Consider the following 18,251-nt stretch of genomic DNA (forward strand, 5'->3'; position numbering starts at 1 on the left):
ACCCTGTCTTGAAAAACCAAAAAAAAAAAAAAAACCCACACACACACAAATAAGTCCTGGAAAGATTTTTTTCCTCATCTGAAAGGGACAGAGATGTGACGACTCATACTTGCCTGCAGCCTGCCAATGGCCACTAGGCAGAATTTGCTCCCCTGGCCAGCCTCTGGGTCATCATCCGGGAGGGAGACACCTTCATGAAGGAAAAGAAGCATGACTCAGAGACATCTCAAACCCAATACCTTTAAAGGCAAGTGACTACAAGCTCACCAATACATTTCTGTATGAAGATGCTAAATATAAAATGATTTTTAAAAAGGTAATCAATCATACAGACTTTATTATATTATATATGTCAGTCATTACTTTGTGTTTGTTTTTTCTTTTTCTTTTTAAGACTGAGTATAACTGTCTTAAATGGAACTTTTGTATCTGTAACCTTGACTGTTCATTCTGCTTACCAATGGTAGAATTACAGGCATGAACCACATACCTGGTTGCAATATTTTAATTGTAACAAATTGGAAAATACAAGTCCCAGCCAAAGACATCTAAAAACATAAACTTTACTATGCTGTGTATTTATACACAGAGAAGTAAACATACCTGCCTTACCAGTAACTTTTAAAATTAACAAAAATTTAATTATTCAAAACAAAAGATACTCATATTCACAGAAAAGGGGAAGAAGAGTTCATCCCTCACATCTTCTTTATCTCTCACTTTTATCCAGAAAAAAAACCATTTTATTAATAGCTATTCAGAAATAAGGATTGCAAGCCTTTATTAGACCCAACAAAGTATCATACATACATTAACTGTATGATTTATATATAAGTTGACTAAAAAGTTCATGTGTCATTTTGTATAATAGTTTAGATTAACTTTTCTCAATTATATTAATTCCCATTTATTAGATATATGATATGTGCCAGGAACTAGGCTGTGTGCTTTTCTTACACTAAATCAAATTCTCATAACAATGATATACAGGATATATTATCTCAAATTATAGATGAGAAAACTGATGTAAAATCAAGTAATGTACCATAAGTTAAACTATTAATATAATGCCAGAAAGCAAATGTACGATTTCCCAAATCAATGTTAATTCATCTTAAAATGTATCAGTGCGGGCTCAGAAAAGGCTCAGTGGTTAAGCTGCTCTTCCAGAGGACCCAGGGTCAATTCCCAGCATCCACATGGCAGCTCACAACTGTCTGTAACTCCAGTCCCAGGGAATCTGACACCCACATCTGGCCTCTGTGGGTACCAGGCAAACAGGTGGCTCCCAGGCATACATGCAGACAAAACACCCATACCCATAAAATAAATAATAATTAAAACTCGTCTCTCTTTTCTCTGAACTTCTGGCTTCTGTAAATTCTCATTTCCCAATAATACTCTTCCAGTGGGGAAATAATAAGGTAAGATTTGGAAACTCTTGACAGTCGATTTAAAAAGCTGATCTTGCTAAGCATAGAGAATCAAGCCTGCAATCCTGGCAGTTGTGGGGTAGTGGTAGAAGCCTTGAGTTCAAGGTATTAAAACAAAACAAAAATCTGATCCACACACCCTACCACCTTTGCTACATCCCCTATTTAATACCAAATTCAAATAAAATTACTCTACTCACAGCTAGTCTTTCAGGAGAAAAGTCCCTTTAAAGTTGCTGAAATCAAGCCATTTTCTTTACCTCCCTCAAAGCCTCACTCCCATTTCAGTTTTCCAAAATTAAATTGCGTTAAATTCTAATGATTCAAGCTGGACACAGTGGTGGCACACCTTTAATCCTAGCATTTAACAGGCAAAGGCAAGTGGGTCTCTGTGAGTCTTCGGCCAGCATGGTCAATATAAAGACTCCCAGGACAGCCAGGGCTACATGGAGAGACCCTGTCTCAAATTTGCTTATTCATTTTGTTCTGGTTTTTTTTTTTTTTTTTTTTTGGTCCTTAATCTACCAGGCCAGTACTCTACTAATGAGCTATATTCCTAGCCCTAATGCCTGAATTCTAGGCACCCATGTTAATTCATGTTTGGCAATTCCAGGAGGAGGCTGAAGTGGGGAAACTGCTTGAACTCGGGAATTCTAGACTAGTAACAAATACGTATCTACTTTATATGCAATATTACATACTATAAATATATAGGAGTAATAGTAGCAATATACTTTAGAAACTTTTATGTGTGTGTGTGTTTGCCTGTGTGAGTTTAGGGGCACCACAAGTATACAGGAGCCTGCAGAGGCCAAAAGATGGTGTCAGATCCCAAGGAACTGAAGTTGTAGGTGATTATAACCCAACACATGGCTGCTGAGAACTGAACCCAGGTTTTCTACAAGAGTAGCATGTGCTCTCAACTACTGAGCCCTCTTTCCAGCCCCCATTGATACATTAAAAAAAAAAAAAAAAGCCAGGAGGTGGTGGTGCACGCCCTTAATCCCAGCACTCCAAGCACTGAGGCAGGTGGATGTCTATAAATTCAAGGCCAACCTGGTCTACGATGAAAATTCCAGGACAGCCAGAGCTGACACACAGAAACCCTGTCTCAACACCTTCTCAGCTGTTACACAGAGAAACCCTGCCTCACCACCACCCCCTCAAAAGACCCTTTTTTATTGACAATTTTCTAAGCAATCAAGTGTATCAGGAAAGAAATCACTACATAACTTCCCTACCTGCTGGAGGCCAGGCCTTGATGTAGCCTGTGCAGTGGACGACCACAAAGTGAGGTTCTCCTTCCTTCACAGAGCCAAGTCCATTCCTAGAAGAGTTACAGCCATCAAGAGGAAATTCTACAAAATAAACTTGTCCTTTAAAAGCATTCATTCATTCACTTATTTATCTAATCATTTATTACTGCTACATGTGTGTATGATATGTGGGGGTTGCATATACCCCCTCAACCTGTGGAGGTTGGAGGTCAGAGGAGAGAACAACTCTGGAATCCATTCTCTCCATCCACCCTTTTGTGGGTTGTAAAGACTGAACTCAATTCGAAGCAAGTGACTTTATCTGCTAAGCCATCTTGCTAGCGCCAAAGTATTTTGTTTTTCCCTTTAGGTTTTTGTTTTTTTACATTTGCTTGTTTGTTTCTACATGTATGTGTGTGGGTGTGGGAGTCAGAGGACAACCTCTGGGAGTCAGCTCTTCCCTTCTACTCTGTGAGCACCAGAGAAAAAACTCAGTTGTCAGGTCTGGCACTGAGCACCTTTATCAGAGGAGCCATCCCAGAAGCCCACACAAAGCAAATGTTAAGGGAAACAAAGCCTAAGTGTCTTCAACTTTAGCTTCTTGGATATTCAGAAAAGAAATTACTGTTTGTCCCTTCCCACTCAAAAAATAACGAAGCTTTTAGTCCATGTTGAAGTAGAACACACAAGAAAACAAAAACAGAAGGAAATGGGTAAAGTAGCAGGCAGCGTTCTTAAACAGAGTGAGGCAAGAGAAGCGTTTCAAGTTCAGGAACCACAGGGTGGTGGTGGCACATGCCTTAATCCCAGCACTGGGGAGGCAGAGGCAGGAGAATCTCTGTGAGTTGAAGGCCAGCCTGGTCTACAGAGCGAGTTCCAGGACAGTCAGGGCTACACAGAGAAACCCTGTCTTGAAAAAACAAAACTAAGTAAATAAAGTTTAGAAACATTGCCTGAAAATAAGTGACAATGAGGTAAAAGAGAGTAAGAGGTGTTAAAGAAAGTAAAAACTCCATCTCTTGATTTTCACGGCTTAGGATTTTTACCTGCATCTATTCCTCAAAAAGCTCAGTCTATTCATGGAAACAGGGTCCACAGAGTTATTGCCACACCTGTTTTAACAAACAAAAAATAAAAGTTGCAGGGCTATAATAAATAATAACAGTAGTATACGAGGATCCAACGACATATATTAAGCTGGCAACAACAAGGCAGTCAAGCTGAACTTGTGAAACTTTCTATTGTTTTTGTTTATTTAACTTGAAACAGCACTTTCTGGCCTAGGCTGGCTTGGAACTATCTTATACCCAGGGAGTACCTTGAACTAACCCTTCCTTCAGCCACCAGTACTTGAGTGATGGCATCACACCAACATACCAGTTTTATATAGTGTTGGGTATTAAGCCCAGAACTCCATGCATTTTAGAAAAGCACTCTACCAAAAATGCTATATCCCCAGACCATTTAAAACCGTGTGTGTGTGTGTGTGTGCAAATATAATTTATTTTTTGGGATATGTGAGTCACTGTGTACATGTAAAGGACAGAAGACACCTTATGGGAGTTGGTTCTCTCTATACTATATGGGTTCCAGTAATCAAACTCATAGTCAGGCTTTCTTCCAAGTTTCCTTACTCACTATACTATCTCTGTGGTTGCCAACCCAGAACAGTTTTTGAGATAGGATCTCACGCAGCACAGAATGACCTCAAACTCCTTATCTGCCTGTCTTTAACTCCCAAGTAATGGGATGCCAACAATAATTTAGTAAACTACTTAAAAATTCGGGGGGGGGGGGGCTGGAGAGATGGCTCTTCCAGAATCCTGCGTTCAATTCCCAGCAACCACAGGGTGGCTCACAACCATCTATAATAAGATCTGGCATTCTCTTCTGGTGTGCAGACATACATACACTGTATACACATAAATAAATAAATCTTTTCTAAAAAAATTCTTTTTAGAGCATTAAGACTTTTGTGAGCCTGGTGGTGGTGGTGGTGGTGGTGGCAGCGGCGGCGGCACATGCCTTTAATCCCAGAATTTAGGAGGCAGAGGCAGGTAGATCTCTGTGAGTTTGAGACAAGCCTGGTCTACAGTACAAATTCCAGGATAGCCAAGGAGATTACACATAGAAACCACATCTCAAAAAAAAACAAAAAAAAAAACAAAAAACAAACAAAAAAAAACAAAAAACAAACAAAAATCTGAAAAACACAGCCAGTCAGATGACCTACTAGAGAAAGGCACTCACCACACAAGCCTTCTGACCTGAATTGAATTACCTCAAACCACATGGTCAAAGGAGAAAACCAACAACAACTTGTACTCCAACCTCCACACACATGAATCCACATCCATATAAACCATGCACACACAAGGTTATTTTTTTTTAATCTAAAAAACAGAACAACAAAAATGTCTGTAATCATAGTACGTAGATGCTGAAGCATGGCGATATTGAGTTTGATGTCTGAATATGTATAAATGGGGAAGGGGTAAGGTCTTAACTGCTGCGCCATCACTCAAGCCCTTTCAACCCTGATTTTTGAGACAGGGTCTCTCAATAGGACCCAGGGCTCACCAATTTGGCTAAGCTTTTCCAGAAATGGGATGAGCAGAGAGACCATGTCTAGCTTTTTCTGTGGGTTCCGAGGATTGAATTCAGGTTCTTCATGTGTGTGCAGCAAACACTGAGTACTGAGCTATCTCCTAACCTCTGAGTCCATTTTTTTTTAAAGATATGCACCACGTAGGTGGCCCTGTTGGCCAAGGAGGTCAGAGGATCCGATCCCTTGGAATTTGAGTCACAGATGGCTGTGAACCTCCATGTGAGTACTACAAGTCAAACCTGCATCCTATGGAAGACCAGCGCTTTCAACTGGTAAGCCATCTCTGCAGGCCCAGAACCCATGGAAAGCATTTTTGTGTATGGTGTTTTGTCTGCATGTCTGTGCACCACTTCCATGCCTGGTGCCCACCGAAGCCAGAAGAAAGCATCAGGTCCCCTGACACTGGACTAACAGATAGCTATAAGCTACCATGTGGTGTTAGTAAAGAAATTGAGGATGGAAGAGCAGAAAGTGTTGAGCCCACTGAACCCCTTTTTATAATCAATAAGATAGTAACCATGAATCTTACCCTATGGACAGTTGTGAAAACAAATTAAGAAGACAAACAGGAAGAAACAAAGGGCCTGCCAACTATGCCATAAGAGCAATTCATTAAGTGTTGCTTCTCTTACTAAGTGCTATATTAGAACCATATGATGGAACATCTGGTTCTTGAGAATTAAATGTAATCCAATTGTGGCCAGGAACATAGCTCTAGAAATTAGATGTTAATGCCTCTGACGGAAACGAAAGCCTCAGGGGCTCATTATCTCTACCCAACACAGTCCCAAGCTTCACACTCACCTCATTCGACAAATAAAGGATCTTCTTGAGCCCATGCACATCCTCATGGAAGACTGCTGGCCTTCCTTTTTCACTGTGCCCGTCTTTAGGTCCAGGATTCGCCCTGGAGGGGATGTGGAGAGCAATCTGAAGTTAGTTCTTGTGCGTGGGAAAGGGAAGAGACACAGGATGCAATGGTCAGTGTCCATCCAGGCTCCTAGCCTTCTTGTTCATGACAGAGATGCTTTTTCGAGCCTTAACTACTTCCATCCTCATCCAGGAATCTCACTATTAGCTCTACGATGTCCCTGCAAATGTCTCTGGGTAAGGCAGGAATGGAAAGTACTTCAAGGAAACGAGAGGCGAAGCGTGTCTTTTTGTTGTTGTTTTAAATCATTTAGTTAACTTTGTATTTTGTGTGCACTGATGTGAAGGTGTCAGAAGTCCTAGAACTGGAGTTACAGACAGTTGTGAGCTGCCATGTGGGCACTGGGAATTGAACTCCGGTCCTCTGGAAGAGCAGCCAGTGCTCTTAAAAACTGAACCATCTCTCTAGTCCTTTTTGTTGTTTTGTTGTTATTTTTGTTGTTGTTGTTTGTTTTGCCTTTTGAAACAGGGTTTCTCTGTGTAGTCCTGGCTGTCCTGGAACTCACTATGTAGACCAGACTGGCCTCAAACCCAGAGATCTGCCTACCTCTGCCTCCCAAGTACTGGCTTTAAAGGTATACGCTTCCAAAACTGGCCAAGCAAGGTATAGCATCATCTTTGTCTTTCTCTCAAAACTGTAATATTCTTGGTATATGTGTGTGTGTGTGTGTGACTTTCTCACAAAACTGTGTTATTCTTGTTGTGTGTGTGTCCACTCATATGCATGGGGCGAGAAGACAACTCTGTGGACTTGTGTGTGTGTCTGTGTGTGTGTGTGTGTGTGTGTGTGCGTGTCCACTCATATGCATGGGGCGAGAAGACCACTCTGTGGACTTGTGTGTGTGTGTGTGTGTGTGTGTGTGTGTGTGTGTGTGTGTGTGTGTGTGTCCACTCATATGCATGGGGCGAGAAGACCACTCTGTGGACTTGTGTGTGTGTGTGTGTGTGTGTGTGTGTGTGTGTGTGTGTGTGTGTGTCCACTCATATGCATGGGGCGAGAAGACCACTCTGTGGACTTGTGTGTGTGTGTGTGTGTGTGTGCGTGTCCACTCATATGCATGGGGCGAGAAGACAACTCTGTGGACTTGTGTGTGTGTGTGTGTGTGTGTGCGTGTGCGTGTGCGTGTGCGTGTCCACTCATATGCAGGGGGTGAGAAGACCACTCTGTGGACTTGGTCTCCCTTCCACTCTCACATAGGCTCCACAGGTTAAGCGTAGGCTCCTGAGTTCACATGACAAGCTCCTTCCGCCCACTGAGCCATCTAGCCAGTCTGCTAATTATCTTCAAGCTGGAAAGTGGGGGGGTCTGGTTTAAAAACAAGTGATTTTACACACTAAGAAATATATCTGTCTGAAAACAAAACCATTTAGTTCCCAAAAAAAAAAAAAAAACAGTAACTTCTGGGGAAACAGAAAACTAGAGAAATGAAATGTACAAAATCACAAAAGGGGAAAACTAAAAACTGGAATTAATATGGCCATGTCCACTGCAAAGATATTGGAACTTCTTGCAGTTATTTTCCACTTTGTAACTCCCTATACAGTTGCCTAGAACAAATGTCACTCATTCCTCTAACCAAATGTTGGCAAAGGACTGAATCTCATTTAAATGGGTAGAGGGAGAAAGACACAGTAAACATACAACCAAGTACCTTATACACTGACCAATAGCCACTCTCTTATAGAACCTAGCACAAAGTCAAACACAAGAGTGTATGAAAAAAAATGCCAGGTAATAGATAAAATACAAGCATAACTAATTCTTTTATCATGTGGACACAGGGGAAAGAAACTATTGCACATTTTAATTTCCCTGTTTTATTTACAATATAATTAAGATACAAATTAACCTAATCACTGATGAAACATTTTCTAAGAATGAGCCACAGAGTAGATATTCTGCATGTGAATAAAATTTAACAAGTATATTCATTAAGAGAAAATTTTTATAAGCTTCTGCCAGATTCAACAAACCAATGTAAGGACTTAAATGTGTCTAATGCCTCAGCAAAATAAAGACTCTTTTTTTCCTCCCACTCATTTGCTGTCCACCCAACTCTCACCTGTCAGGGCATTTTCTGAAGTAGACAGCTGTTCTCGAAGTTTATCCACATCGTCTGGGTGCACCTGATCATAGAGTGTACTCCCAAACCATTCAGACTGTGGTTGGTTCAAAACAGGAGTCACTGAGTCAGAGACATAAACCACCCGGCCAGTCTCACATGAGACAATAAACAGAAAGCCATCTGCTGCCTCCAAGATCAAATGCTTCAGTTCCTGGTCAAGAAAATAATTCAAAGTTAATAGTGAACTCTGGAAAAATCATATATTTCTAATCATGGGAAGCAGCAAGATTCTTTGGTATATATGCACTGCTCCATTAGGAATTGAAGGTCATACCTCAGCCAAACCATGGATGGGTTCCCACCCTAAATACCTACTGGCAAAGGTTTTTACAGTAAGTATTCTATTTCTCTACGTTGCTAGCCACCTCTTCCTCTTAATACTCAAGGGAAAATAAAAAGGCTTACAATAATGAGATATTTAGAGGGGGGCAGGGGTCTTCTGGCCTTGGATTCATGACAACCACTTAGCTTCAGCTTCTCAAGAACTAGAATCAGAACTAACACATATAGCTAATAACCGGCATAGATCAGTCTGACATTACATTAAATGTCCTTTGCCTTATTCTTTATAATGCCTGTATTTTCTAAAACTTCCCACCACAGTAATCACACATTTGCAGGTGCATATATATTTATTTTAGATAAGGTCTCATATATACTAGGCTAACCTTAGGAAGATGACTTCAGCTTCTTACTCCTACCCTAGAGCTGGAATTACAGGTTATGGGGTAACACATCCAGTTGTATATGGTGTTGGGGAATCATACTCAGGGCTTTGTGTTTTCTAGGTAAGAATTACCATATATCTTTTTTATTTTTGAAACAGGGTGTTGCTATGTAGCCCTGGCTGGCCTGGAATTCTCTATGTAGATCAGGCTGGCATTGGCTTCCTTAGTACTGGGATTAAAGGCATGTATCACCATGCCCTGGCCAATTCAGATTTTTAATTGAAATGTAATCTGTCGGCCATAGGCACCCAAGTGCAGAGACTAAACAAAGGAGGCAACCCACCATTACATATTTATCACATATAAAATATTAACAAAGAAGCCACCTGCTCTCCATATGCCTCTCTCCATCATTTTTTCATTTACTTATCTTACCATTCACACATTTTTTTATGTTCAAATTTAAGTCTTTCGTCTGGCAGTAGTGGAGACTGAAACTAGGGCTCCAGCACAGGAGGTGAGTGCTCTACCAATGAGCTACAGCCATAGCTCTTGGATGGAGTTCCTGGTGATGGGAAGTATTTCTGCAGTCTCTGTTTCCACATATATTATCAAATGTAACAGAACATACCACAGAGCAACAGGGATTGTCTGTTAGACCTCGTAAGACTGGAAGTTGCTTCAGGGCTGAGACAGATTTCTTCCATGTTCCAGAATCCTAAACCCAAGGAATCCTGGTTCCATGAATGTGGTAACCTCTCTGAAATGACATCCTTCTTTCACTTTACAGGCTGTATTTATAACTCAAGTTCTAAAATACCTAAAATCTTGCTAATAGTTCTCACAAGTCTTGTCTACTTCCCGTACCCCAATACTTAGCTACACTCGAGGACTGACATCATCAGTGTGGTCTGATGTTTCCTAAAGAAGCAACCTCCTGAAGCTGGTCATTATGGCATGGGGGAGGTAGAGACAATAAATGGGTTCAATGTCACTGTTGACAGTATAGTGAGTTGGAGGCTACATGAGACCTTACCTCAAAAAAAAAAAAAAAAAAAAACCCACTACATTTAAGTTCCAGAGACCTGATCAGTGAGGAAAGATGGCTTATAGGAGCCATCAGTGGATGTGTTGCCAGTTCCCCTCAAGGACTTCATGTGAGAAACGGCCATTCGTAAGATGGTCAGCTTGTCTGGTTTTCGAGCCAGGGCACTACAGGTAGGTACCATGTCTGACAGTTCTGTGATGTAAGCTGTCATCTTGTTTCGTCGTCGCCGTTCTATTTCACTATGATTTTCCCTGCATAGAGAAAGAGAGAGAAGCTCCGTTCTAGGTGCACACATTTGGTCCTCTGGTATCAGGAGAGTGATATGGATACCGGGTCAGCTGTTGAAAGATGTAGTACTTAGGTTTGATGAAGTTCAAGTCTCAGAAGCCAAGCAGGTCAACCTCATGCGGAGAAAGCATGAAACAAACTACAAAGTCTAGACAAAGAATGAAGTACATAATGCCTCTCCAGGAAACCACTTCCTCTAAATTACCGTTTCTTCAGAGTAAAGAAATGTTTTTAAAAATAACAGTTAAAGATGGGTATGGGGGTGAATGCATTTAATCTCAGAACTCCAGGCAGAGGCAGGCACATCTCTGAGTTCAAAGTCAGTCTGGTCTGCAGAGAGAGTTCCAGGACAACCAGGGCTACACAGAGAACCCTGCCTCAAACAACAACAACAAAAACAATCAAACAAAAAGAAATAATAGTTTTGTTTTTTAATGTTGATTTCATTTATTGAGATTCCTAAGGGGGTAAATCTCAGCTTTGCTGACTGCATGTTTACTAATTAAAACACCTGAAGGCTAGAAAATAAAATGACCAACTTTTGACAATTTAAGTTAGTGGATCTATAGCTTATGAAAGAAATAATAGTACACAGGTCAGACATGAATAACCCATGCTTACAATTCCATCACTTAAAAGACTAAAGCACAAGAATTTTAAGTTTGAGGTCAGCCTGAGCTATACAGCAAGTTCCAGGGCAACTTGAACTACATAGTGATATCCTGTTCTAAAGAATCAAATAAGGCTGGGCAGTGGTGGCACACGACTTTGGGCCCAGCCCTTGGGAGACAAAGGCAGGCAGATCTCTGAGTTTAAGGCCAGTCTGGTCTACAGAGTGAGTTCCAGGACAGCCAGGGCTGTTACACAGAGAAACCCTGTCTTAGAAAGAAAAAACAAATGAGGCCAGGCCTGTCTATAATTCCAGCAATGGGGAGGCTAAGGCAAGAGGGACCATCATGAACTTCAAAGTGAGTTAAGACTAGTCTGGGCTACATAGCAATATCAGTCTCAAAACTACCCCCCCACCGCCCCTTTTGTTTAAAGGAAGAGAAGAAAAAGCAGTAGCAACCACTACCTCAGACTGGGAATTTAGTTCAGCTGGTACAGTGATTGTCTAGCATGCACAAAGTTCTGGGTTTATCTCCAGCATCCCATAAAACAGGTGTAATTGTGTAAACCTATAATCCCAGAACTTGAGTGGATTAAAAGTTTAAGTTCATTTTCGGCTATATATCAAGTCTGGGGCTAGCATGGACTACATAAGACTGTCCTTAAAAAAAAGAAAAAGAGAGAAAGTGGGAGAGGGGAAGGGAAAAGGGAGGCCATGAATGGTGATGTCTGCCTTTAATGCCAGTACTCAAGAGGTAGAGGCAGGTGGATGGATCTCTGTGAGTTCCAGGACAGCCACGGCTACATAGTGAAACCTTGTCCCAAAAAGAAAAAAAAAAAAAAAAAAAGACATGATAGTATGAATTCTCTTAGTATACTAAATGCTGCTTTGTTATAAGTTTCTTATGACATTAAAATGCAGAATTGGAAGATTCTGGAATTTTGTTATGCTAATGCACAAAAGTCCTACCTTCTTTTGTGGTTTGGAAGTGCACTGAACTGAAGAGAGTACAAGTTATCATGTGGGTCCTCAGCCTGGGCAAAATGTATGGTGGGTGCAGGAACAGGGTAGGGAGACACAAGTGAAAGCATGGGGAGAGAACAGAGATTTCAACTGAGATAACCAAGGAACTGAGGCAGAATCAGGAATTCTAGAAAGCTAAAGGCTGCTCAGGGGCTTCCATGAGGATGCCTCAAAGAGAAAAGCGAGCAGGCTGCATTTTGACTCCTGGCTGAGGAGCTCTACCATCTTTACAGACTTCTTTCACCACTACAGGTCTACTCTATAGAGAAACACACACACACACACACACACACACACACACACACACACGGGTCTACTCTATAGAGAAACACACACACACACACACACACACACACACACACACACACACACACACACGGGTCTACTCCATAGAGAAACACACACGCAAACACACACACATCTACTCCATAGAGAAACACACACACACACACACACACACACACACGGGTCTACTCTATAAACACACACACAGACACACACCATCTAAAACACAAATATCCTTGCTATAAAATGAGCCAAGTGAAGTCAAAGGATTAGATGGCTTTCCCAGAGCCGTCCTCCTCCCCAGTGCAATGCGTCCCTCACCACCATCATGCTGAACCAGGATTCTGAAGGGTGGAAGCATTAGCAGCAGTAGTAGGCATGGGTTGAAACAGCCACAGAATGAATTTGTGGCCCAATTTGAAGAAGTAATACAGGGGGAAAATAGTAAAAATGTTTGCATTAACAACCAGTTACTAGTAAGGCATGCCAAATCAAAGACCAGAACAGAAGTGAGGGCGTAATGCAGGATTCTGTACCATGGACAGTAGCCTAGAGAGAGCCAACACAGGGAGTGGCACAGTGCTCACCTCAGCACCAAAGCCCTAAATTCAAGCCCTAGAACTCCCTCAAGAGAAATCTGACTGCAGAGATTATCTACCTGGACATGACAGCACGTACCTACAATCCTAGTACTTGGGAGGCAGAGGCAGGAGAATCATGAGTAAAAGGCCAGCATAGGTACATGAGACCCTGCCTTGAAGGAGGGAAGAAGGACTGATTCTAGAGTCTCTTTCAGATACAAAAAAATTCCCACTTTATAGGTTCATATTTAGTTACTTTTAAAAGCCTAGGACATAGGAAAAAAATTACTCTGAAATTTAAAGTACCCATTTTCTTTGTATCTGAAAAATTTGAGAGTGACATCCAGAAAATTGATGTGCGTGCATGTGCACCCTGCATGAGCATGAGTGTGCACGCAAGCACAAGTATATGACATCAAAGTCAGTCTCGGGGGTTGGTCCTTAAGACACGCTCCTCCCACTTGCTTTCTGAGACATCAGCTCTCACTGGGACTACGAGGCTAGTACAGCTGCCCAGTGCCCTGAGGGACTGGCTTGCCTCTGCGTCCCTATTGTGTTATAATTACACTCATATGCAGCTATAGACCCACACCCTCCTTCTTGGGATAAAACTCTGGTAATCATGCTTGCACAGCAGGCACTTTACAGACTAAACTATCTCTCCAGCATAGAAAACTCACCTTTTTTTGTTTGTTTGTTTTGTTTTTACGAGACAGGGTTTCTTTGTATTGTTTTAGAGGCTGTTAGTCCAGCCTGGCCTCGAACTCACAGCGATCTGCCTGCCTCTGCCTCCCGAGTGCTGGGATTAAAGGCGTGCGCCACCACCACCCGGCGAAAACTCACCTTTTAAAGAGCCATACGAAGACAGCTAGAACGTTCCTCAGAAATTATAAGGATTCAATCAGTTCTGACAGAGTAATCTATTTGTAAGTCTACATAGGGAAGTGTAGAGTAAGTGCTGCCCTAAACACTAGGAACTATGACAATTATAGATTTTCTGTTTTCCTGTTAAAGCACCAATGGACACAGCTACATTCTTTCTTTTCTCTTAAAGATTTATTTACTTATTATGTATAGTGTTCTGCCTGCATGTACACCTGCAGGCCAGAAGAGGGCACCAGATCTCATTACAGATGGTTGGGAGCCACCATGTGGTTTCTGGGAATTGAACTCAGAACCTCTGGAAGAGCAGCCAGTGTTCTTAACCTCTGAGTCATCTCTCCAGCCCCTGACACATTATTTCTAAATCCTTCTCAATCTATGAATTTAGTGATAAGATAAAAAGAAAATAAATAATTTTAAATAATGAACACAGCAATTTCTTCTTTCTTTGTTGTTTTTGTTTCTTTTAGGTTTTTCAAGACAGAGTTTCTCTATGTAACAACGCTGGCTGTCCTAGAACTCACTCTGTAGTCCAGGCTGGTCTCAAACTCACCGAGATCCATTTGCCTCTGCTTCCCAAGTGCTGGGATTAAAGGCGTGCGCCACCAGACCTGGAATTAAAAGAGTCTGCCACCACTGCCCAGCTTAACTCAATCACTTCATGATGGAGGAGCTAAAGTTCCTGTTACGCCCAAACTTGTAAAAAAAAAAAATGATGTCTTTTTTTTCCACAGATAAGAGAAAATACAGAAGGGGAAGGAAAGAAGGGTAAGACAAGGGCAGGAAGAGCAGCGGCATCGGCTTCATGCTAAACACGGTTCCTACCTGGCAAGTCTCTCTTTATCCGCTGAGCTCTGCTCATCATCCGACCTAAAAACAGAATTGATGAACTAAGCGAAAATTAAAACAAAAAGGAAGAAAGGAAAGAAGAAGGGATGGATGAAAGGGAGGCAGGAGAAATGAAATGCAAATGGAAGAAAGAAAAATAAAATGGATACAGAGAAAAGGGAGGAAATGGCAATACAAGCAAGGACCTTGCCTACAATCTACACAACCATATTTTTTGAAAAGTAACTTACAAAAGTCAAGGCCAGTTAGGAACCAACATGATCTCAAAACACACATAAAAAAACATTTTGTCAAACAATCTCTACAGAGACCAAAGATACAGAATTCGAACAAGAGCCACCAGGGAATTCAGGATGATCATTCTTATAAGCTGCTGCCAATTTGGGAAGAAAATCATACAAACAATATTCCACAGTGGCTAAAATAAGAAGTTTCAGACAACTGATCAGAAATGTGATTCCCTAACATAAACACACACACACACATATACACACACAAAAATTATGACCAGGTCTGTTTTCCCCATTGAAACATTTCGTGTGCCTGTGTGCATGCACACATATGCCACAGAGTGCATACAGGAAGTTAGAGGGCAACTTGTGGGAGTCTGTTCTCTCCTTTCATCATGTGATTTGGGGGGCTACAACTTGGGTCCTCAGTCTTGGTGAAAAGAGTTATATGCTGAGTCATCTAGTTGGACCGTGACCAGATGTTATTCATAAAATTATATCTTTAAACGAAGAGCTATGTTTTTTGCATATCCTTTATCACTGGCATGTTCCAAATCTAATTAATTATGGTCCAATTACCTTAGCACTTTTTCTGTAGTTTAACCAGTATCAATTCCTTCTCCCTTGGAGAAAGACAAAAGTTAACAATAAATTCTTCCAGAAAATCAAGATAATATTAAGAATGGGTGGCAGAAGCTGGGCAGTCTGGTCTACAAAGCTATACAGAGAAGCCCTGTCTCAAAAAACAAACCAAACAAAAAATGATGGGTGGTACATGCCTTTAACTCCAGCGCTTGAGGAGTTCAAGGTCAGCCTGACTACACAGTAAGTTCCAGGATAACCAGGGCTACATAGAAAAACCATCTCAAAAGCCTCATCCCAAAAAAAGGGGTGAAGGTAGCAACTGAAAAAATAAGGTATTATCTAATTTACTGCACTTACTTTAAAAGAGACAAGCCTTAAATAAATTATCTAAGTAAAGCATATTAGCAGATCAAAAAGGTTTAGCTATTAAAAATGACAACAATGGGTCTGGAGAGATGGGCCAGTAGCTATAAGAACACTGAGATTCCCAGAGGAACCAGGATCCATTCCCAGTACCCACATGGCAATTCACAACAGTCTGTCTCTAGCTCCAGTTCTAGAAGATGTTACCCCCTCTTCTGTCCTCTACGGAATCATACATGGTTATGCTGCCTGCAGAGACATACATGCAAGCAAAAGAAATACAGATAAAATAAGTAAAATTTAAAACACTTTTAAGATAATGACAAGGAGTATGTATCTCAATGGTAGAACACATATGAACATGGGAACTGAGCAACAGGTCAGAGAGACTGTCTCATATGAACAAAGACAACAAATCCAGTCATGCAAATAAAATAACTTCTTAAGACTTTGCCTTAGGATAGACACAGCAGGAAGCAGGGGCCTTGCAATGCCAGCTACTAGGGACAACGAGACAGGAGAACTGCTGTGTCTAGGAATTTGCAAAAAAGCACAACTTGAGCATAATAATAATAATAATAATAATAATAATAATAATAATAGAATGAACTTAATAATTATTATTTGAGCAATATATGGAAAAATTCCAGCAAAATAGCAACGTAAAATCCTTGGAATCTTGGCACTGGGAAGGCAGAGATCGGAGGATCCCAGGGGCTCACTGAAGAGCAGCCTAGCCAACCTGGTACATTCCAAGACAGAGAAGTGAGACCTGTTTTGTCCTCTAGTCTCTACATGCACATATACATACTCAAAAAAGGATGAGTACAAAAAGAAGAGCTGGCTGTGGAGGTGCTCAACTCAGAAAACAGGCAAAATAATGCCTGTGGGTTCTGGGAATGCCAGAGCCGATAAGATCTTAACTCAAAAAAAAAAAAAGGAGAGAGGGAAAGAGGGAGTAAGGAAGGGGGAGAGAGAGAGAGAGAGAGAGAGAGAGAGAGAGAGAGAGAGAGAGAGAGAGGGAGGGAGGGAGGGAGGGAGGGAGGGAGGGAGGGAGGGAGGGAGGGAGGGAGGGAGGGAGGGAGGGAGGGAGGGAGGGAGGGAGGGAGACTGGAGATATGGCTCAGAGGTTAAGAGCACACACTGCTCTGGAAGAGGATTTGAGTTTAGTTCCTAGCACACATGTTGAACAGCTGACAACTGCCTATAAATACAACTCCAGGGAATCCTATGGCTTCCATGGGCACATGCCCACACATATATATACCCACATGCAGTACCCACAAACATATGTTTAAAAACAGAATCTTAATAGGTCATTTTTAAAAATCATTTAGAAAAGTCTTTTTTGCCTAGTGGTGGTGCACACTTTTAATCCCGGCACTCAAGAGGCAGAGGCAGGTGGATCTCTGAGTTCTAAATTCAAGGCCAGCCCTGTATTCAGAGAGTAGCAGGGCTACACAGAGAAACCCTGTCTTGAAAAGCAAATTTTAAAAAGAAATGAATTTTTGCATTAAAATTCCTTTTAGTATTAATAGAGTCATAATCTCTTGTCTACTCCAATATTTCTGAACAGAATAGGACACAGGTAGATTAAAATACTCCAAGCTGTGTTATTATGATTGTCTGGAATTTCAATCAGAGACTATGGACCTACACTATCTGCCTTAATGATGATCTGGAACTTGCTCTGTAGTCCAGGCTGACCTCAGATACACTGAGATCCGCCTGAGTGCTGGGATTAAAGGCCTGTGCTACCAACTGCCCAGGTGTCAAATAACTTTCTGTTAAAGATTTACCTATTTTTATGTGTTTTGCTTGCATGTATACATGTGTGTCACATACATGCAAGGTTCATGGAATCCAGAAGAGGGTGTTGGATGCCCTAGAACTGGACTCATAGATGGTTGTGAACCACCACATGGATGCTGGAATCGAATCCCTGTCCTCTGCAGAAGCAGCCAGTGCTCTTAACTGCTGAGCTACCTCTCCAGTCCCTAACCTAGGACTTCTGATCTCTTGCCCCCACCTCCATAGCACTGAGATTACAAGTGTATACCACCACATCCAGTCTTATGGCTTGAGTTTCTAATAGAATCTGAAAGATTATTACCACAAAATTAACTATTCACTTTGGAGATTATTTGCATCCTTAAGATTTCATTTATTTCACCAGTTTTTACTAAACACCTTACCTAGCACGAAGGTCACTTTTCTGTGCCCAGGCACTCATGGTTTCACAGTTGTTCTAATAGTACAACAGCTTCTATCTACCTGCCTCCCTCTTTCTACCTATTACTTGCCTCCTGCTACCCATTCTCTCAGCTACATATCCTGACAGCACTGTGCCTCAGAGTTTTAAACCACTCTGCCTGGTACTTGTTAGTTCTCTAGATCTGCGGCCTCAGAGTGGATCCCAACAGGCAGAATCAGCAATGAATAGATGAATAAATACTATTAATAAGTACTCACAGGGCTGACAGGAT

General features: G+C 41.4%; 1 protein-coding gene across 3 annotated transcripts in view; it reads right to left on the reverse strand.

Annotated features, from left to right (window-relative positions):
* Arnt (aryl hydrocarbon receptor nuclear translocator) overlaps positions 1–18,251 on the reverse strand; it is a 71,266-nt gene that overhangs the window by 19,585 nt on the left and 33,430 nt on the right. For 2 of the 3 annotated variants that reach the window (XM_040751461.1, XM_040751462.1), the window contains 7 exons: positions 14,564–14,608; positions 10,107–10,320; positions 8,291–8,504; positions 6,102–6,204; positions 3,736–3,801; positions 2,675–2,760; positions 114–190 (listed from right to left, as the gene is read on the reverse strand). In XM_040751461.1, coding sequence (XP_040607395.1) covers positions 114–190; positions 2,675–2,760; positions 3,736–3,801; positions 6,102–6,204; positions 8,291–8,504; positions 10,107–10,320; positions 14,564–14,608 — 805 coding nt within the window. 3 annotated transcript variants of the gene reach the window in all.

The sequence above is a fragment of the Mesocricetus auratus genome, unplaced genomic scaffold (genome assembly GCF_017639785.1).
Source record: "Mesocricetus auratus isolate SY011 unplaced genomic scaffold, BCM_Maur_2.0 Super-Scaffold_100009, whole genome shotgun sequence".
Lineage (NCBI taxonomy): Eukaryota > Metazoa > Chordata > Mammalia > Rodentia > Cricetidae > Mesocricetus > Mesocricetus auratus.